The 22,397-nt window shown below is 42.6% G+C and overlaps 1 protein-coding gene across 1 annotated transcript in view; it reads right to left on the minus strand.

Annotated features, from left to right (window-relative positions):
• Positions 1-22,397, minus strand: part of LOC311226858 (class I histocompatibility antigen, F10 alpha chain-like) — a 76,599-nt gene that overhangs the window by 29,175 nt on the left and 25,027 nt on the right. Inside the window, exons 3-7 of the mRNA XM_084312279.1 lie at positions 8,200-8,490; positions 7,315-7,608; positions 6,379-6,537; positions 3,515-3,544; positions 3,268-3,348 (exon numbers count right to left, since the gene is read on the minus strand). Of these exons, the coding sequence (XP_084168405.1) occupies positions 3,268-3,348; positions 3,515-3,544; positions 6,379-6,537; positions 7,315-7,608; positions 8,200-8,490 (855 nt within the window). The remainder of the gene's footprint in view (positions 1-3,267; positions 3,349-3,514; positions 3,545-6,378; positions 6,538-7,314; positions 7,609-8,199; positions 8,491-22,397) is intronic.

Raw genomic sequence — 22,397 nt, forward strand, 5'->3', positions numbered from 1 at the left:
TCTACGTCAAATGTATATACTCCCTTTTCTTGACTCCTTCTGTATCACAGACAGTACTGTATTTGCAAATCTGGTATGTCATAAATGTATAGATGTAGCAGTACTGACTATCTGTATGTCATGTATGTCATATATGTCTATATGAATTGAAAATGGGGGACCCTGATGGAAACAAGACAAACGTCTTTCTCAGGTCTGCATCCCCTTAACAATTGTATGTATTGAGCCGTACTGTATTGTACCCATTCTGCAATCTGTTAAATAAAGTTTTCATTCATTCATTCATTCATTCGCTGTGTGAAGCTGTCAGACGCTTCATGGAGCTGACTATGACTGTGTCATACTCTCTTTTTGTCATTACATCGTATCATGGGTGTGGGGTCGTAAAGGGGTGAACTGGTAACCTTTCCTCCCCCTTTTTTCTGTTGGTCGGGGGTAAACCCCCTGTCCTTCAAGGTTCCTGTCACGTTGCGGTTCGGCACGTTACAGGGTGAGGGGGGGGGGGGGGGGGGGGGGAGTTTCCTGGTCCCACGGCCTGGAATATTGGGCGTGTGCACCGCAGAAATTCCCCCGCCATAGAGTACGTCACTGTGCGCGTCTCTGTTGGTAGGACTTCCGTGTGCTGTTCAGGTCCATGTGATGGATCTGTTTCGGGGGGTGGTCAGGGCTCCTCCTCACCAAGCTCCTATTCGGGCCTTCTGTGAGTTGGGACTCTCCTTCCATGTGAGGGAGCCTCCTTCAGAGTACAGAGCCTCCTCCTCAGATTGTCAAGGTGAGTGGACCCTCAAGAAGGAGTCCTACTCTATTGTGTATGTATTCGATTCAATTCGATTATTGAGTGTGTATGGGTTCAGTGTAGAGTTGTTCCGATACCAGTATTGGAAATGCCGCCGATACTGCCTAAAATGCTGGTATCGGTATCGGCGAGTACACGTAAATTCTAGCCTCCGATCCCATGATGTAATTTATCTCCTGCCGAGTCCTGCGGAGAGTGAGGATTATAAAATTAACATGTTTTAAAGTGTGATGCTGTGTCATTTTAACAGCAGATACACTTTCTTAAATTCCATTGTCCCCGACAGTGCGGTGTGACGGGGAGCTCGGACGGGATGTGTTTTGCTGGTGTTATGATAGCATTAGCTGGAAAGATAGCTAGTTGGAACAACATCCGCTTTAACGTTACATCAAATCAGATGATCGCCTGTCCTTTCTCCAGGACCTAACACTGTCCGTGACCGTCTATCAACAATAATGCACCCACGGTGAATTGTATTTAAGTTAAGTAGCTACTGACTAGCGTTAGCTGACTATTACTAACGTTATCAAATGTCAATGCGGGAAGACGAGCTAGGTCAGTTAGCTTAGCTTGATAACGTTACCGTGTCTAAAGTTGGTGCTATTTATAATCCAGCAATAATGGCTGCAGACCTGCAAGCAAAGTACAGCAAGTGCCAAAGGATAAGAGTCTGAGGCGGAGTTTCAAAAGAGAATGTTGAATATTTATTTTGCATCAAAAATCACAACATGAACGTTCTATCTGCCACTAGCTTACAGACTGAATAGGGTATATCTGCAGAGCCACGGAGTAGCGAGTGCAACACCGTTTAATGTCCGTGTGGATCATTGGAGTAGGGTATATCTGCAGTGCTGCAGCCCATACTCATTGATTAATGATACTAATACAAATCTATACAATCACCTGTTGTTGAATAAATACCATTACTTTCCAGTTATTACTAAAAACAGTATAACAGTATCTGTAAAAAAAAAAAAAAAAAAACGTATTTATATAATTTTTTATTTTTTTTTGTATGCACTGGTATCGGATAAATATCGGTATCGGCCGATACCCAAAGCTTAGGTATCGGAATCGGATCGGAAAGGGAAAAATGGTATCGGAACATCTCTAGTTCAGTGCCTCTTACCCGGAGAGCCCTAAAACCAATTTTTTACATGGCTCAAGGTGCAATATATTCTTTTCAATCTGTACAGCTCGCGTGGGAAGTCTCTCTGGGGATTCCCGTCTCCTTCCTATGGGAGGGTGGTGGGATGTAAAAATGTGAAAAAAATTTACCCCCGGCTGTGTAGACTGGGATACATACTGTTGGTGCTTCCTTCTTTTCTATTAAAAAGAGTTGGAGTTAGGAAGTATCACACCCCTCTTGTCGTTCCCCTGGGCGCCTTGGGGATTCAATGATCTAAATAGCCTGTTCATTGATGTGGGTGTGTCCCGACGCACGTATAGTGCTAGCTCGGGGTGTTCTGTAAACAGGCGACTGACTGGCACGCCTTGGTTGCTTGAGGTTAAAACGGCGTTTTTATAAAGCAACTGGGATGGAGGTTTTTCCTCTTCCGACGACCAAATCCGACGACCTGGTTTGGTTATCGACGGATTCTAGTTCATATCTGGGGGATGGGGGATATCGGGGGATATCGAGCGGCCACAGGGTTTTATCTCGAATCGGTGTTGAGATAGATAGAGACACCTGAAGCTCTTAATACTATGTATACACCTGCATATAATCCATATAAGTATGATAGCATGTACAATAATGCTGTATATACCGTATACATATATTTACTGTATATATTTATTTATCTGTCTGTATACCTGCATATAATCCTGTATATAATAATGACTTACTACCATAGTGTCTTTATACCTGTATCACTGTACATAGTAATACTCTAACACTGTACATACATCTGATTAGCACTATTACTCCGTAGTACTCATTTATATATTTTATATCCAGTTTAATCTCCCATACATTGTATATTACTACTGCACTTTACTGTTACATTTGCACTCTGGTTGGATGCCAAACTTATTTTCGTTGTACTATACTTTACTGTATGACAATACATTTGAATCTAATCTAATCATCCCCTTAATCCACCTTTGAAGTATAGACAGGTCTGGCTCTACTTGCCCAAAGGTCAGGTTCACTCGCCCCCAAAAAAGAAAATAGTCCGTAATAAACAACAATGGCTAGGCTATAACCTTGCATTTTGAGTATACAGAGCATCACAATTCTCAATAAGCTAAGGCCCTGACACCCAGGAAGAACAGTGCTGTTGACAGCAGTGGTCCTTAACTACTATAGATACACTGAGATGGAGGTAGACTGCTATAAACTAAACATGTTCAAATAAAGTGAAACGTCACCTTTAACTGAAAGGATTAAAGGATAAAATCAGTGTCATTGAATTTCTTTTTTATCAAAATAAAATGTACAGTTAACAAGAGGGCAGCATTTCATTTACCTTCCATTAGCTTCTTGGCCTCATCAACATCATCAGTGTTTCCAGAGTTCAACGACTCTGAGCTGCTTCTGCTGCCCTCTCCTACAATGTAACAAAGGACAAGTCAAACATTATCATCTTTCAGCTTGAATATGATGTGGGGCAAACATGCTCTATTGATGACAGGGAATTATACATAAAATAGTTGAAAATATATGAATATGGGACCTAGATAATGACATTTAGGGGTAAATAAGAGAACATTTACCAGAGTCAGTGTCTTTGGATCCAATTTGTTCTGTTGAGAAAATAAACCAATTCATAGTGTTGTTACAGCCTACGACAAGAGCAAAACCTACAATGTATTTCTTCTACTCTGGCTCTGTGACTTGTTTGAACTCTTTTTTGACAACAATTGAGTCCTATGACTTCAAGGATATAATAATATGAGATGGGAAAAAAAGCAGAAGTGGACAACAAATCAAGTATAACAAATAAAAGGAAATGAAGATGTGATTTAAACAATAAAAGAGATGAAATGATGGCTTGAGGTGAGTGTCATCATGTCGGTTAACTTAAAAGGAACACACTAACATTGACACACTCCAGAGTCAGATGAAAAGACAGATACCAATTTCCTCTCTGTACGTTCAGTAGAAAGCTATCCATCAGCAAGCCAGCCTAGCTTAACATTAATGGAAGTGGATACAGGCCACTGGTCTAGCCGTTGGCCAAAATCACCTCTCCCAGAGTTTTATGCTAGGCTAGTGGTCCGTATCCACTTCCATTCACTTGTGCTGAACTAGGCTTGCTTGCTTGCAGCCGTGTTTCTACTAGAGAGGAAATTGATATCTATCTTCTTGTCTGACTCTAGTCTAGAGAATGGCGAGTGCATTTCCCATAATGTTGGTGTGTTCCATTAACCTGTAGGATTCTAAAAGCAAGAATAGAACAACAAGCTCCCTAGAACAAAACTAGAAAGTTAGCTAGTCATCCAATTCCACCACATGAAGAGGTGGGCTTGGCTATATGTATCTCAGATAGGTTTCCCCAATAGTACAGACCAGAAAATTACAACTTCCAGTTTACTGAATACTTGCATCGCAGTTTTAAATTACAAAATTACATTGAATTACTAAGTATTTATAAAGATAGATAGATAAACAGACACAGACAGTCACCACAGAGTATGCAACTGTTGTGCATTAATGAGAGCTGTTGTATACAGTACGTTCCCTAAAATGTCTAGGTTCCCTAAAGGAGTCTAGGTTCATCAACCTGCGAATGCGTAGTTCAGGAGTAGGTGCGAAACAGTGACTATAGCTCGGCCGAGAAAGTGCCGATCGACTTGGGCTTGGTCTCTCCGTGTTCAGGAGACTCAGGCGTATATAAAAGTATATTGGATCATGTCTCCAACCCCCCCCACAGCCGTAGCTAGAACCACTTAATGTCAAGGCTCTCGTCCACATTCATTCATTTTCTCCCCCCGCTCTCTCCTCCATGAGCTCAATGTAACGCGGACGTGCAGTGGTCTGTGGACGTTTTCAGAATAATTGTGTTGTTAGGGGAACAGCTTGGGCCCAAGTGTATTTCCTGTCAGCTATTGTAATTAACAAATTATATTGATGTTGATTGTGCCATGGGGGTTTTCAAATGTTACTGTAAATCTTAAAAAGGAACAGTTCACCTTGTTTAAAGGAATAATCTGTAATGTTGTAAAACGGTGACCTCTAGAGACCCTTTTGGTATTGCACTTTGTTTACATGTTTTGTTTTTGGTCTGATGTGTGGGTTGGAGTGGGTCTAGGGGAGGAGTTGTTACTTCTGGCCACACCTCAGGCTCTGCCAAGAGAGGTCTGGAGAACTTCACAGTATTTTTTTTTTATTATGTTTTTGGTAGATTTTTATTTGTTTGTACTACCGGCCGGCCGGTAGAGGGAGAGAGAGAGGAAGAACGGGAGACAGAGCGGGGGGAAGACATTCGTCAAAGGACGCCGGGTCCGGCAATCGAACTTGGGTCGGCTGCTTCGCGACGCAGCGCGTTACATGGGTCGCCACTTGGGTTCCCCACCGTCACAGTATTAGATTAGATTCACTTTATTGTCTACATGTCTCCTCTGTTGGCCTGGGGAAGGTGTAGACTACTTCACGTCTCCTCTGTTGGCCTGGGGAAGGTGTAGACTACTACACGTCTCCTCTGTTGGCCTGGGGAAGGTGTAGACTACTACATGTCTCCTCTGTTGGCCTGGGGAGGGTGTAGACTACTACACGTCTCATCTGTTGGCCTGGGGAGGGTGTAGACTACTACATGTCTCCTCTGTTGGCCTGGGGAAGGTGCAGACTACTACATGTCTCCTCTGTTGGCCTGGGGAAGGTGTAGACTACTACATGTCTCCTCTGTTGGCCTGGGGAAGGTGTAGACTACTACACTTCTCCTCTGTTGGCCTGGGGAGGGTGTAGACTACTACACGTCTCCTCTGTTGGCCTGGGGAGGGTGTAGACTACTACATGTCTCCTCTGTTGGCCTGGGGAAGGTGTAGACTACTACACTTCTCCTCTGTTGGCCTGGGGAGGGTGTAGACTACTACACGTCTCCTCTGTTGGCCTGGGGAGGGTGTAGACTACTACATGTCTCCTCTGTTGATCTGGGGAAGGTGTAGACTACTACATGTCTCCTCTGTTGGCCTGGGGAGGGTGTAGACTACTTCATGTGGAGTCACCAGCCGCTTCTTTTCACCCGACTAGTTTCACTGGTAGAATGTAATGTGAGCAGAGGTTCATGCTATCTCCCCCCTGATCCCTCCCCGTTGAACAGGTGCCCTGACCGACCAGCAGGTGTCGCTGTTGCAACGACCAGGACTCGTACCCCACCGGCATCCCACCCGTGAACACTGCCAGTTGTGTTCGTAGGGACGACTGACCAAGCCAGAGGTACCTCTGCCAGGAATTTAACCCAGGTCTCTGTGGTGGTAGGCGAGTGCTTAGACCTCTAGACTACCCAGACACCCTGAGTGTCATGTTAGTGACATCATCACAGAGATCATGAATGCCAAACTTCTACATAGTTGTCCAACATTGTTTTTTGGATCATTAAAATTATTAAAAGGGGGGAAACTGAGGATCAAACACCTACCAACCATTCTCCCTCTCTTGTGAGCGATGAGCAGCAGTCCTCCAGCAATGGCGGCAATAATAATAATAATAATAATAATAATAATAATAATAATAATAATAATAATAATGCAGGACCTGTTGCAGTTGGTTGTGCTTTTGCAAGCACCACATTTATCTCCTGCAAAACAAAGGATGATGGTATGACAAAGCAAGCTTTTCAGAAATAATAATATAATTTTGATAAAGCAAGGTTTTCACAAATAATAACCATACAAATAATATCTTGAGAAAGCAAGGTTTTCTGAAATAATAACAATAATATCTTGATAAAGTAAGCTTTTCTGAAATAATAATAATATCTTGATAAAGTAAGCTTTTCTGAAATAACAATAATAATATCTTGATAAAGTAAGCTTTTCTGAAATAATAACAATAATAATATATTGATAAAGTAAGCTTTTCTGAAATAATAATAATATCTTAACCCTTTCACTGCCACACTACAGAAGGTTAACCCTTTACTATCACACTACCGACGGTTAACCGTGAAAGGGTTAATAAGACAGCTTTTCTCGAGCTGCTCCATTGACAATGAATGGTGAGATTTTGTTGACTCAGTTTTCTTTTATATCCAAATGAGCTTTATAGCCTTGTACTGTACTTGTGCTGCATAATGACAATACATTTTAATCTAATCTAATCTATTCTCTAGTAGTGGTCTCAGTTCTGAAACAGAACATGTATCCATGAGCTCAGAACACTGCGCTCTCAGTGGCATCTATAGCATATTTTCCCCAATTCATTGTCTATGGAGCAGCTTCAGACTTTATATCTGATGACATCATACATTTGAGAGTTGTTCATGTTCACTAATATTTTTGTACTGTCTTCTTAGACCAAAAGGAACAACATGAAGTCACAAATGGTGCGTAGTAGGAGATAGAATGTTATCTACCTTCCTTCCATTCCTTCACGATGGCTTCCTTCTGAGAACTGTACTGAACATAGCACTCATAATGTCCCTCGTCGTCTTTTCGAATTTCCACGGTCATCCTAATCTGGAAGGTGCCGTCACCATTGGGTAGGACTCCTGTGGGGCGTATTCCATCACGCTCGACCAATGTCCTCTTATCCCTCCTGATTTCCAGCACCACACCTCTTTTAGCATCGAATCCGGTTGCCAAGCAAGTCAGATGGACATTTCCAGGAGCTATTGCCGCCTTTGAAAAGACATAGACCTCTGGAGGAGCTGTACAAAGAAATTAATTAATATAATATTTTGGAAGTCTTCATTATTTCACATTAATCATCGTTATAAAAGGGTCGGGCTGGGATGTCTACTGAATATGAAGGTATACCGTCATGGATCCATGTAGGACTGGGAGGTCTACTGAATATGAAGGTATACTGGCGCATTTCCCATAATGTTGGCATGTTCCTTTAATGCCCACTCCCTTAAAGAGAACACGCCAACATTTTGGGAAATTAGCTTACCGTCTTCTCCAGAGAGAGACAAGAAGATAGATACCAGTTTCCTCTCTGTGTGTTCACTAGAAAGCTTTCTGGTTGCACGTTAGCCTAGCTTAGCACAATGAATGGAAGCGGACAGTGCCAGTTAGCCTTCGGGAGAGGTATTAGTCGGACAATGCCTAGGCTAACCGGCCATGTCCGCTTCCATTCATTGTGCTAAGCTAGGCTAACGTGCAGCCAGATAGCTTTCTACTTAACGCACAGAGAGGAAACTGGTATCCATCTTCTTGTCTCTCTCTCTGGAGAAGACGGTAAGCTAACTTCCCAAAATGTTGGCGTGTTCCTTTAAGTTAAAACACTTCCTACTCACAGGCTTTTGCATGTTGCTCCTTCGCGTACTTCACGAACATGGCTAGCCAGTCAACACACTCCTTCTGCAGGTAGCCCTTGGTGTATTGGTTCAGAATCTGGACGCTGTCCCACTTCCTCTTGGTCGGCAGCGCTTCAGGAACCGGGGCGATCCAGCGCATGTTCTCATCATCGAAGGACAAAAAGTCCTTTCCGTCATAGCTGTAATGGTCCGTGCCTTTCACAAAGTATTTTGACCCGTCGGGTTTTATATCAACCTCACAGCCGTGCATCCACTGCAGATAATGGAGCTCTGGAACAAAAAGCTTTTCGTGAGACGAGCAAGAGATGGTTGTTTTAGAAGCCTGTCTGATTTGTCACAAACTGGGAGTCAATAAATTGAAATACTGATGCATGTGCTTTTGGATAGAGTAAAATCACTCCGAGGTGTGTGTGTGTGTGTGTGTTAAGGCTGAGCCCGAATGTTCAAAAGTTCGAACATTCGTTCGTTGTTAACATTCGAATTCTAAATAAAAATTCGAATTTAAAATCTTTAATAATCTTTTTCTTTTTTTATGTTTCTTTTATGTGTCTATTCATTCTGTTTGAACCAATGTGGTTTTTCTTCACAGTTGCAGATAAAGATTAGGCTACACTAATATTATAGTATTAAAAAACGTTATATTCATTAAAGAAAGTTGATTTAATAAAAAAGAGACTCATTTAATCAGATTAATCACTTTATTCAAATTGAGGATTTAGTTTGAGGATATAAAAAAAAATATATATATATATATATATATATATATATATATATATATATATATATTTAAACTTTGAATATATTTTATTTTTATTTTTTTTATTTTAATTAAAAACGAAGGTTCGAACGTTGGTTCGTAAAACCCTGACGAAGTTCGAATCCCAAAAACAGGCTTCGGGGACAGCCTTAGTGTTTGTGTGTGTGTGTAAACCAGCAAAACAAACGAGGATTGGAGTAACATTTGATGCATTGGGATTAGGGCTGCACGATTTTGGGAAATAATCTAATTGCGATTTTTCGGACAGATATTGCGATTGCGATTAAATTTGCGATTCGATTTTTTTTTTTAAAGCAGCCCCACAGAGGTTTATTGTAAAATGCGGCTTGCATCTGGCCTACGCGGTGGGTCTGTTCAGGGCCCCGTTCCCCGTACCTGGATAACTGAGTTAGCCGGATAACTTTCGGTGAAGTCTGACTTAAGCCGGACTTTCCGGTTCCCCGAACCTGGATTGTCCAAATCACCATGACAACAGATCCAAAAGTTTGAGCCTGGTCGAAAGCAGGGTTTAAGTTCAAGTTAGCCGGATGAACCATCGCCACGCCCCCGCAAAGAAGTGACAGCGCGTTTCCTGAAATTATTCCCACAGTCTAGGATCTGCGTTATACCATTCTGAATTACGTTTTTGTGCTCCATTCTTCCAGAGGGGTCTTTTGAAATGTAAAATAGACCCAAAATGCTGATACTAAATTCACTTTGTCCTAAATAATGCACGTTATATACCGTGGCGCTCGCTCGGTGCGATGTACACATTATGTGGTTATTTTAATTGTAACTGGGATTAAGATGTCTGATGAGATGCGCTGTTTGACGGATTTGAGAAATTGAATGAGCCGTTGACGTCACATTAATGAATGAGCATAAAGAGATAAAACTTCATTCAAAATAAAGAATATTCTAAACACGGGTCTCTCGTTCATTAATGTATAAACAATGAATTTATCCCATCTGGCACAGTGGCGCAGCGGTAGTGCTCAATCCTGGCAACCCGGCGACCGGTGTTCGAAACCCTGTGTTTCCAATATAATTTTTTGGAATATAATATTAATGATTATACGCCAAAGTAGCCTAGTTTTAAGTTAAAATATTATAAATCTACATGCATTGAGGATGTCATTCTTTATATAGCTCTCAACGTGCACCAAATTGAATTATTCCTACATCGCAAAAAGAAGGGAAAGACTAGGTTTCGAACCCCGGTCGTCTGCGTGAAAGTCAAAAGAAGAACCCGTTACACCACAGTGGAGATAAGTAAAAGATCGACCTTACATCAATCAATGGGTAAGAGAGCCGTATCGTTATTCTGTATAACAGTTTAACTAATTATTTTCGCTAGCAAGATCTCATTTGATTATTCAATCCAGCAGGCAAGTTTAAAGAAATATAATCTGATTGATTGAGGTAATGAGGGACTTAAAATTAGCCTATAGATAACGCATTTAACTTGTCGGCGAGGCGATTGAGCCGTACTGCAATATGTTAATAAAGTTTTAAATCAATTAATCAATCAATGCCGCTAGAGAATCAGGATCTCTGCTATCGATACGTGCTGGCTTTTCAACTGGAGCGGCCGCGCGCACTAATCCTGGGTCTCAAGTCTGGTTTGAGTTAACGAGACTGAATCCACCCTATAATAAATGTATTCATGTTTAACTTGTCCCCGTGTCCAGTCCTTTGACTAGTCCCACCCGTTCATTGTAAACAATGATGCATGTAATTGTATTAACGTTATTCTGTGTTGTAGCTATGCTATACGTTGTATTTCGTCTAATGTTGTTGGCATTGAATGAGCATCAACACTAGATCTTTAATCTTTATTTAGCAGTCCAGTTTCTCCGGGCAGTAGCGAGTAACTACTTGGGTCTAAAAATAGCTAACGTTACACTACAAAGAACGCTATTTGGTTAAAAGGAGCAACACTATTGAGAAATGTAGTTAAGCTATATGTGGCGTTGCTAGTGCCCCACGGAGCTCCCGTGCTGTGCTCTGTAGTAAGGCCAGCGGCCCCCCACACGGAGTGACTGACGAGGGGTACTGGACTGGTTCCGCCTCATTAAAACAAACGCGCAAATAGCAATTAATCGCGCCCGTCAAAATCATTGCATTCATTTTAATTATCGCGGCAATTAATCGATTTATTGCTTATCGCAGCAGGCCTAGTAACAGCTTTATTTAGTATGGGTTGATATGTTGATCAGATGGATTGCCGTGAAATGAATAAACAATCGGGCTGAAAATAACGTTATATTCCTCTTACTGTTCGCCGATGAGACTGGAGGAAAAATATTCCAATTATTTGACGTCAATCTGCTAGATCCATTTCCCGTTTGTATGACGCAATAAACGCCAAAATCATATTGATTATTGCGTTTCGAAAGCGATCCCATGCACTCGAGTGTGTATCTAGATCCATGTTACAATATATTACTGCCGGAGGGATTTCCTCTATGCACAGAGCGCCACTTCCGGTTTGGCTTGGAGTGTAACTCGCCTGACATCCACCAGGCGGCGGTATTGAGGCGTTGCAATATCAGACACAACGCATGGCGGGCAATAACGAATTATCACGTTTTTGGCGCACAATGTGTTAACCTATTGGTAAACAAACGTATTGTTGAAAATATACACTATGACTGCTGTTTTGACAAGGTTAGGGTTAGGGATGCACGATAATTATCGGGCCGATATCAGCAATTATGACGTCATCCCGATAAAATTATTGATATCTCCGATAATATATAATATATTTTTTGGTTAAAAAAATGCGGTGTGGGTGGATTGGGATGAAGGGCGTTTGTTTTTACTGTAGGCTCCTCCCGTTTTGCCAGTACTGTGGTACGACTGATAGCGTGTGGTTTAGGAAGAGGGAGTTTTTCACAAATCCAGCGCTCCCTTTCTCATGCCTGGCTGTGACGTAGTCACGTAACTTTCAGAAGCAGCGCGGATAGTAAACAAAGATGGCGTCAGTAGTGTGGGACTTTTTCAAATTTTCAGAGGAAAACAGTTTGCTTGCCATTTGTAACAAATGCAATGCAGAAGTTCCCTAGGAGGGAAAAGGGCAACAAGCTATAACACATCCAACATAATAAGTCACCTGCAACATCACCACCGCTACGATGGTGTGTTAAAAGCTTACGACGACGCGCGAGCAGCTAAAGCTGCTGCAAATCTAGCCCCTTTCGTGACTGTGATGCAACCTTTGGTTGAATACACAGTCACTTATTGCTCTGTAGTAGCCAGGTTCATTTGCACCACCAAGCACTGCTTAAAAGCTAGCGGTGGGTCCAAAATATATCAGATATAAATTTCAAAAAGGTACCCAGCGTTCCATTAGGGTTTCACACACACACGCGGCAGGGTTTGAAAGCTCGGCTTTCAATAATTTTTATAAACGAGTAAAGAAATCACTGAGCTAGTCTTCGCTAAAATGGCTGCTTCCGCATTTTACAGTAGGAGCGCTGTGATTGCTGGGCGCACCAGACACGTGACAAAGCAGCCAGCAAGCACAGCACGTAAGTTTCACCACGGACATTATGGACCTGTGATGTTTGTTTGGTTTATTTAATTCTTTTTGAGGCGTGCTGTCCTATAAATGCCAAGTAATAGTTGTTTCATGGACCAAGACCACAACAGTCTCCTCTCCTATAGCGTCAAATGTTTTATCTGCTGACAAAGCACAATACCTGTTGGTTTTTAGTTCACTCATTGTTCAGGGAAACACATTGTTAACACTTTGAGTGCCAGCCACGGCATAATTCGTTATTTCATGCCAACCGTTGAGTGCCAGCTGACGAGATATGCCGTTTTTAATCGCTATTTTTTTTATTAGCGATTTCCATTCATATTTCAATGGTATTTCATATTAATCTAGCCTCACGTTACCAGTGGGGATCTGTCTGAACTCGAATAGGGAAAATACCGCCCCCTATCGTCTCCCGGATGGTAATGCACGCATTGGAATGGACTCAATGAAAATCGATGAGAAAAGAAAAATCCGGAATCCACATTTTACTTCTCAGGCAAGTAACCCGAGCCGATCGGACTCATTGTGGTCCCTCAGAACAGCGTGGAATATGTATTTCCAGTACCCAGCATTGGATCAATAAACACGATCGATATTTGGAATGGCGATCAGGAATTGGAATAATCTTTTTGGAGAACATCCGATCCGAGGTAAGGAATCTATTTTACCAGTATTGGGATAATCTGAGCAATTTTCACCTATATATCAGCGTGTGCCATATGTGTGTATGTGTGTGTGTGTGTGTGTGCGATCTAGGGCTGTCTTAAATACTTCGAAGCTTCGTTCGATGGCACAAGCTTCGAACATTAAAAACAAATCGAAGTAAAAAAGAAAAAGAAAAAAAATAGATTTGTATATGTGTGTGTGTGTGTGTGTTGTGTGTTAATAATAATAATAACTTTATTTGTATAGCACTTTTCATACAGAGGTTGCAGTTCAAAGTGCTTCACAACAGTAAAAAATACAGGCATAAGCGAGCATAAAAAGATAGACAGGTAGAATCACAGTGTTTCACATTAGGATCTAGCATCCCAATAGGCTCTCCGCTTACAGTTTTCAGTAACACAAATAGTAAAAATAGTTTAAAATGATTCAGTTTAAAAATAGTAAAATAAAAATAAAATAAAATAAGATAAAAATTATAAAATAGAACAGACATAAAAAATACAGGCATGAGCGAGCATAGTAAGATATGGCAAGTGACAACAATGCATAAAGTTTACAGACAATCCATGCTGATTGATCTGCCATAAGCAAGTGAAAGTTTACAGACAATCCATGCTGACTGATCTGCCATAAGCAAGTGAAGATTACAGTCTGTTCTAACAAACCAAACTGCCATGTATTAAAGTTTACAGACAATCCATGCTGATTGATCTGCCATAAGCATAGTGTTTCACATTAGGATCTAGCATCCTAATAGGCTCTCTATTCAGTAATTAAAAAGTGCAATAACCGACGGACATAAAAAATAGCGAGCATAGCAAATAATAAGAATAGTTTAAAATGATTCAGTTTAAAAATAGTCATCAGTAAGAAGTAAAAAGTGCAATAACCGACACATGAATTTGATAGGCAGTGTAAAAGAGTAGGCAGGGTAAGAATAAATACAAGTTGTCAGGATATCCCTGATGTTTCCTCTTGCCACTAGGTGGTAGCAGATATCTATCAGTGAAATGCCTGAGCAAAGAGATAGGTTTTAAGCTGTCTTTTAAAGATGTCTAGCGAGTTGGCTTCCCTGATGTTTTGGGGTAGTTTGTTCCATAGTTTTGGGGCATAGTTGATAAAGGCTGCATTACCGATCCTCTTTTGACTGCTTCTGGGAGCCTCTAGTAGTCCAGCAGCTGATGATCGCAGTGTTCTTGCTGGTGTGTAATTTATTAGAGTGTTGGCGATGTAGCTAGGTCCCTGTCCATTTAGAGCTTTGTATGTAAGGAGAAGGACCTTAAAGTCAATTCTAAATGTTACAGGAAGCCAGTGTAAAGCGGCTAAGACTGGACTAATGTGCTCTCTCCTTTTGGTTCTAGTTAGCAGTCGGGCTGCAGAGTTTTGGATTAGCTGAAGCCTCTCTGTGGTTTTCTTAGGGAGACCTGTGAAAAGTGCATTACAGTAGTCTAACCGGCTAGATATGAATGCATGAATTAGCTTCTCAGCATCGTTCTGATTAATAAATGGTCGTACTTTTGCTATATTTCTGAGATGGAAGAACGATGTTTTCGTCACTTTGCTAATATGAGAATTGAAGTTCAGTTCTGAATCTATGACAACCCCAAGACTAGTGACCTCAGATTTGATCCAAGGGGTTAGTCCCCCCAGGTTCTTTATTAATGTTTCTTTTTTAGTTTTGGGGCCGATAATTAGAATTTCAGTTTTGTTCTCGTTTAGTTTCAGGAAGTTCTTACTCATCCATTTATTTATTGCCAGTAAGCAGTCTGTAATGGAGCTAATCGCTGTATCATTTGGTTCAGCAGATATGTACAGTTGTGTATCATCCGCATAGCTATGGAAATCTACATTATGTTCTCTGATGATATCACCCAGCGGTAACATGTAAAGGGAGAAGAGTAAAGGACCTAAGCAACTCCCTTGTGCAACTCCATAGTTGTTGTCGTATATATCAGACATGTGATCTCCTAGTTTAACATAGAATTTCCTCCCTCTGATGTATGTTTTAAACCAGCCTAGCACATGGTCTGAGAAACCGACATGGTTTTCAAGACGATCGATTAGAATATCGTGATCGATTGTATCAAATGCTGCACTGAGATCTAACAGGATAAGGATGGAGATCTTATTCTCGTCAGAGTTTAGTCTGAGGTCACTGATTATTTTGGTGAGGGCAGTTTCAGTGCTATGATATTTTCTGAATCCTGACTGAAATTCTTCTAAGATGTTGTTTTCTTCAAGAAAGGAATTTATTTGAACTGAAACTATCTTTTCAAGTACTTTACTAATGAATGGTAGGTTGGATATTGGACGATAATTTGCCATTTCATTACTATCCAAGTTAGGTTTTTTTAGTAATGGCTTTACAACTGCTGTTTTAAAGGCATCCGGGAAAATACCAGTCCTAAGGGAAGTGTTTATGATATCTAGCACAGGGCTTAACACTATTAAATACCCGTTTGAAGAAAGCTGTAGGTATAGGGTCAATGTCTGAGGTGGAGGAGTTACATTCTGAGACAGTTTTGCAGAGTACATCTAATGTGATGCATGTGAAACTTCTCATGGTTACATTGCACGGTTTGCCGCAATCAACTTTATTTCCATCATGAGTAATGCTGGCCCTGATCAAGGTTATTTTGTTGTTAAAGAATAGTGCAAGTTCTTCACACTTAACCGTTGATGACTGAGGAGGTGTAGGGGCAGTGTTGAGTAGTACATTAATAGTGGAAAAGAGGATTCTGGAGTTTCCAGCATTTTCTGTAATGATTTTAAAGAAGTAATCTTTCCTTGCTAAGCGGATGGTTTTATTATAAGCAGTTAAAGCATCTTTGTATATATCACAGCATATGGTGGTTTTTGTTTTTCTCCATTTTCGCTCCGCTGCACGACATTTCCTTTTTTCTTCGTTGACCGTATTATAGTTTAACCAGGGCGAGGCTCTAGTTTTCTTCTTTTTCGTTTTTAATGGGGCGACAGAATTTAATATAGATGACATTGCATCATTGAGATTTTCTACCATTTCATTTAGAGAGCTGTCATGATTGTGTGCAGGTTCATGTAGTCTGATGGTTGTGTGTGTGTGTCCATTGGGGGGCCGGGGGACAAATACACTGGCGGAAAGTAACCCAGCTCAGCACTGCCCAAATTATATCATTACTATTGCCAGTTTGAAGGATATCATCCTCAAACACATATACACCTACATGCCTTGTAGAATTCCACACATAAGAAAGAAAGATACTGGGATGAATAAACAAAAAAAATAAAGGAAATAAAATGTAGAAATGCATGCAATACATAAATAAATATGACTCTCCATATATGAAATAGAACATTTAGATAAGGTGCTACTGAGATGTTTTGGTGAGTTCTTTGTTTTTTTGTGGAAGTAGCCCTTCTTAAAAATGCATGAACATTCACTGATAATTGGTCTGTAGTGGAGTCTACAAGGTCTACATTGCCGGACCATGTAGAATCCGGACCTTGTAGACTGACATAATTCTGTGCATAGTTTAGTCTACACAGGGCCATATTTCAAATAATCAAAATCTTACTTCATTCATCTTAAACATTCTTGATTTGGGGGATTGGTAGTTCCCATGAAATCTGAAGTTGTTCAAACGACAACAGCGATCCACCTTGAATTAAATCACACAGCCGAGTGAAACCTTGGCTGCGTCACAGTCACGAAAGGGGCTACTTAATTAATTAATCCAATCCACTTTATTTATAGAGCACATTTAAAAACAACAACGTTTACCAAAGTGCTGTACAAGTCCCACAACATAAGATTAAAAAATAATAATATTAATAATTATTACATTTTTTTTATTTTTTTTCTTCTCGAAGCTTCGAATTAAAATCGAAGCTCGGCCCCGAAGCTTCGATTGCCAAAAAAAGCTTCGAAGGTCAGCCCTACTGCGATCAGGAAATAAGATAATCGATTTTTCAGCCCGCTTCTATAGCGTGCATAAGTACACATATACTATCGATAACCTAGCGTTTATTTGAAAACTATTCATAAATAGGCCGAAAAATGACAACGTGTTTTGTGTATTCCACTAAAGAGCGATTATCACAGAATCTTCTGAAATCTTCTGGAAGTTTCAAGAAACGAGCATTTTTCAAAATGGTATAAAACGTAAATGAACCGATTAAAAAACAATCCGTTTCGACAATGTTGACTGCAAACAAGTCATTGATAAGCAACGGCCATATTAGACACATAGCCATAATTTAAGATATAGTATATGCGTTCGCAAATATGAGAGCTCCATCATTGAAGTGGGTGGCGGCATTCAACAGGGTAAATAGGAAACGGAGGCCGGCACTGAAAGTGTTAATGACATTGACAGATTGTGAATTTTGTGATCGACTCAAATTATATTTATTTGGAAAAATAAATATAGTCACTTTATTTGAAGAGTGAAAACTGTTCTCTTGGCTTTGTTTTGTTCATAGTAGTAACGCTCATGTCATGATAAATCTGGTTAGGTCAAAACTACAGGAATATACATAAAAAAAAAATTATAATACAATAAATATATTGTGGAAGTGAATCAATGAGACGAGCAGACGGAGTATCGAGTCTCTGAACTTTACTTCCAAACAAATCCATCAGAACCAAGGTACAGCCACACCCTTAAATCAACTCTTCCTTACCACCCAATCAGTGTCCATTCTGAAACCTCCATCTAGTGTCCACCACACAGCCCCCCCCCCCCGAACATTCAGAATTGACATTCAGTGCAACACAAAATAAACGGAACTGAACACAATAAACCTGTACCAACCGCCCAAAACAGTGCACTCAGTGTCTTCAGTCTCTTTTAGGAGGTCTGACCACGCGGCCATAACGACTGTATTTAACAGTCACAGGGAACGTGGAAGGGGAAAGGGTAAGGGTAGGGGCAGGGGGGCGTCCCCGCCGCCGCCGAGGCTTTGTCGGTGGAAAGGTAGGGGTAACAACGGCCGGAGGGCATGGGACAGGGGAAGACTTGGGTGGCCGGCCCCGGCGCCGGGGCTGAGCCAGCCCCACCGGCCCGTTTGGGACCACATGAGCAGGCTTAAGACGATCGACTGAGATCTGCTCCTTATTCCCTCCCATGTCCACCACAAAGTACTTGGGGCCCGGCTCGAGGACGCGGAAGGGCCTGTCATAGGGCGCCTGCAGTGGAGAACGGTGGGCATCATGACGGATGAACACATACCTCACAGTCATCAGGTCCTTAGGAATGTAGGACTGGGGAAGGCAGTGATGTGTGGGAACTGGGGCAAACACCCTCGCTGCGTCCTGGAAGGCAGATCGGTGAGCTGTAGTGGACCAAGGGGCAGAGGAACCCCCGGGACCCTCAGCGGTTGACCAAAGACCAACTCGGCTGAAGAGGACTGCAGGTCTTCTTTAGGGGCAGTACGCAGGCCCAACATGACCCACGGAAGACGGTCAACCCAGTTGCTGTCTGTGAGCGTGGCCCGGAGAGCGGCCTTCATGGATCTGTAAAAACGCTCACACATGCTGTTGGCCTTTGGGTTGTATGCTGTGGTACGATGGAGTTTCACCCCAAGTCTCTCAGCCACGGTGCTCCACAGCTCAGAAGTGAACTGGGATCCCGTGTCAGAAGTCAGGTCCAATGGCATGCCAAACCGAGTGACCCAGCCGAAGATAAACGCCCGAGCCACCTCTGCAGCCGTTGTCGATGACAGGGGAACAACCTCCGGCCACCTGGTGGTCCTGTCCACCATAGTGAGGAGGTGTGTGAAACCCTGAGACGGGGGAAGTGGGCCCACCAGGTCCATGTGGACATGGTCAAACCGCCTCTCTGGAATGAGAAACGGCTCCAGGGGGGCCTTAGTGTGACGATGTACCTTGGCACGCCACACAGGAGGCCACCCATACTTTGACGTCCTTCCTAAGGCCCGGCCAGACGAACTTGGCCCCTACCAGCTTGACCGACGCCTTTACCCCAGGGTGTGAAAGGGCATGAATGGTGTCAAACACCCGGTGGCGCCAGTCAGTTGGAACCATGGGGCGGGGCTGGCCAGTGGAGACGTCACAGAGGAGCGGGGCACCGCTGTCGTGATACACCACATCCTCGAGTCGAAGTCCTGTCACAGCCGTCCTGAACGCCTGAAGGTCTGAGTCTGTGAGCTGGTCAGCAGCCATGGCAGCATAGTCGATGCCCAGGTGCACAGGGCTGACGTGCGCCCGGGAGAGGCAGTCTGCCACCTGGTTGTCTTTACCGGCTACATGCTGGATGTCGGTAGTGAACTCCGATATGGCGGAAAGTTGGCGCTGCTGCCGCCTTGACCATGGCTCCGTGGTCTTGGCCATGGCAAACGTTAGGGGCTTGTGGTCGACAAAAACTGTGAACTTGCGGCTCTCCAGCAAGAACCTGAAGTGACGTATGGCGAGGAAGAGGGCCAGGAGCTCCCTGTCGAATGTACTATACTTCCTCTCGTTGTCGCGCAGCTTCCTACTGAAGAAGGCCAGAGGCTGCCAGGCGCCAGCCACCCACTGCCCGCACACCGCCCCTACTGCATAATCGGAGGCATCGGTGGTGAGGGCTATAGGAGCAGCAGGAGATGGGTGTGCCAGCATGGCGGCGTTGGCAAGGGCAGCCTTAGAGCCCTCGAATGCCTGGACCCGCTCCGGGGACCAGTCCACGTCATAGTTGGCTCTCTTCCCCTTCAACGCCTCGTACAGAGGCCTCATCAGGTGAGCTGCATGGGCTATAAACCTATTGTAAAAATTAACCATCCCCAGGAACTCCTGGAGAGGTTTGATGGTGAGGGGGCGGGGGAAAGCAGCAATTGCCTCCACCTTGGCGGGTAGAGGAACAGCCCCCTGGGAAGACATGGTGGCCCAGGAAATCCATGGCCGGCAGGCTGAACTGACATGCTCGTTGAGCCGCTCGAACAGTTGACGGAGATGTCCCCGATGCTCCTCCACCGATGCACTGGCTACCAGGATGTCATCCGGATAAATAAACAAAAATGACAGGCCTCGCAGCACAGAGTCCATCAGCCGCTGGAATGTTTGCGCTGCCCCTTTAAGGCCGAATGGCATGCACAGGAATTCAAACAGTCCAAACGGGGTGATAATGGCAGTCTTGGGCACGTCGAGCGGATGGACCGGCACCTGATGGTAGCCACGCACCAAATCTATTTTAGAAAAAATGGTGGCGCCCGCCAGGTGGACAGAGAAATCCTGGATGTGTGGCATGAGTGGTGATGTTATTTAGGCGACGGAAATCACCACACTTCCCGTCCGCCTTGGGGACCATGTGTAGTGGGGAGGCCCAAGGACTGTTGGACCGGCGCACAATGCCGAGCCGTTCTTTGAGCTTTGAGCGCGTTGTATTTGCCGGCTGCTGGTGGTTCTCTCAGGAATCCCATCACCCGGCGTGTAGTGGAGGAATCCAATGCTGTGACAACATGATAATATCTAGTGTCATCCGCCGTTATTCCGCGGAGGTGAAATTGTGCCTCGATGTGTTGAAACCACGGGGCCGGGTCATGCTGCCAAAACTCTGGCAACTTGACTGTAGCCGCATACACTGCGGGAACAACAGCCGGTGGATTCTCGTTATTGCTCATATTTCACAGGTCAGGGTCACCACTGTGGAAGTGAATCAATGAGACGAGCAGACGGAGTATCGAGTCTCTGAACTTTACTACCAAACAAATCCATCAGAACCAAGGTACAGCCACACCCTTAAATCAACTCCTCCTTACCACCCAATCAGTGTCCATTCTGAAGTGAGACACCTCCATCTAGTGTCCACCACACAATATATATTAACGGTTATCGGTATCGGTCTTGAGGAGGAGAAAGTTATCGGTATCGATATCGGGGTCAGAAAATCAATATCATGCACCCCTAAAAATAACCGATGCTTAACACATTCATAGCCAACCACGTATATATACGTGATTCGGCGCCATGCTTAACCCATTCGGGGCCATTTGGATCCGTCTAATCTCAATCTATAAGGCCAGCATATCATAATAAGGTTTCATTGTGCGTGAGGCTGTTTGTAGAGCTAAATCTATACTTTATAGTATTGCTATCTGTCCATTCGCATTGTCAATTGACACTATAAACCGTCCCTTCAAAAATTTCATCAATACGTTCCCATTTTATAGCGTCTTGAACATAAGCGTTATATGGGATTGGTCTGGTATATTTCCTGCAAAACGAGATACAGGCTGCTAAGCTAATAACGTTAAATCGAATGGCGTTTCGGCCCTACAGAAGCTAGAGTTAAAAATCAAAATGCATATGATCGATATGTTCATGTTCCACCATGAATGCATGAAAGGGGGGGGGGCGGGGGAAGTCGTTTCTGATTATTGATTACTAGGGGTGGAACGGTTCACAAAATCAACGGTTCGGTTCGTATCACGGTTTTGTGGTTACGGTTTTCGGTTCGGTTCAATATGTTGTTTTTTTAGTAAACAAAAATGTAACACTATTATTTGAAAAATAAAATTAAAAAAGGTTTACAGCGGTTTGCCTTAAATAATGTTTTGCACACAAAGACCGAACTGACTGAAAAATATAGGCTACAAGTATTAACTTAGTGCAAACAAACTAAATAATTAAACCTTTCTATTTTTGTGGCCACATTATAGACAAATGCCAGTAACATAAAGTATGCATATGCTCAACCAGCACTAGACTTTCCTTTAAACACAAAAAACAATGTCAACAATGTTTAAATTCCCTGATCGTCAGTTCTTAATGGAAAGATTAGTTTTCCGCTTGAAATTAAAGTGCAGTATTTGAAATACAATGAAAGGAATATGGCTGGATTTCTTATCAAAAGGAAAAGTGTCACTGTGTTATTTAAAATAAATAAACAATCAAATTAGAAAGTCATCAATATAGAATGCAGCATAAATCAACCTAACACACTCACACACTGTAGGCCTACTGTTTCAAAACAACACTACTCTGTTCATTCTATTTTTAAAATGGGTACATTGTCTGTCTACATTTATTTAGACTAACATTATTTAAATATCGAGTGCAACACAGTAATTGTGAAACGGTGGTGGATTAACGCAATTCACACACGGAACGGTCTATCTATGGGTTGGGTCTGCAGGGACAATTTAGCGTGTGGTACCTTCGTTCTCGACTCTACCTACAGTTGAAGTTGAGTGGAGTCGAATCGAGTTGATACCATGCAGTGGGAAAGCGGCAAT

This window comes from Notolepis coatsorum (assembly GCF_963971535.1).
Source record: "Notolepis coatsorum genome assembly, chromosome: 4".
NCBI lineage: Eukaryota > Metazoa > Chordata > Actinopteri > Aulopiformes > Paralepididae > Notolepis > Notolepis coatsorum.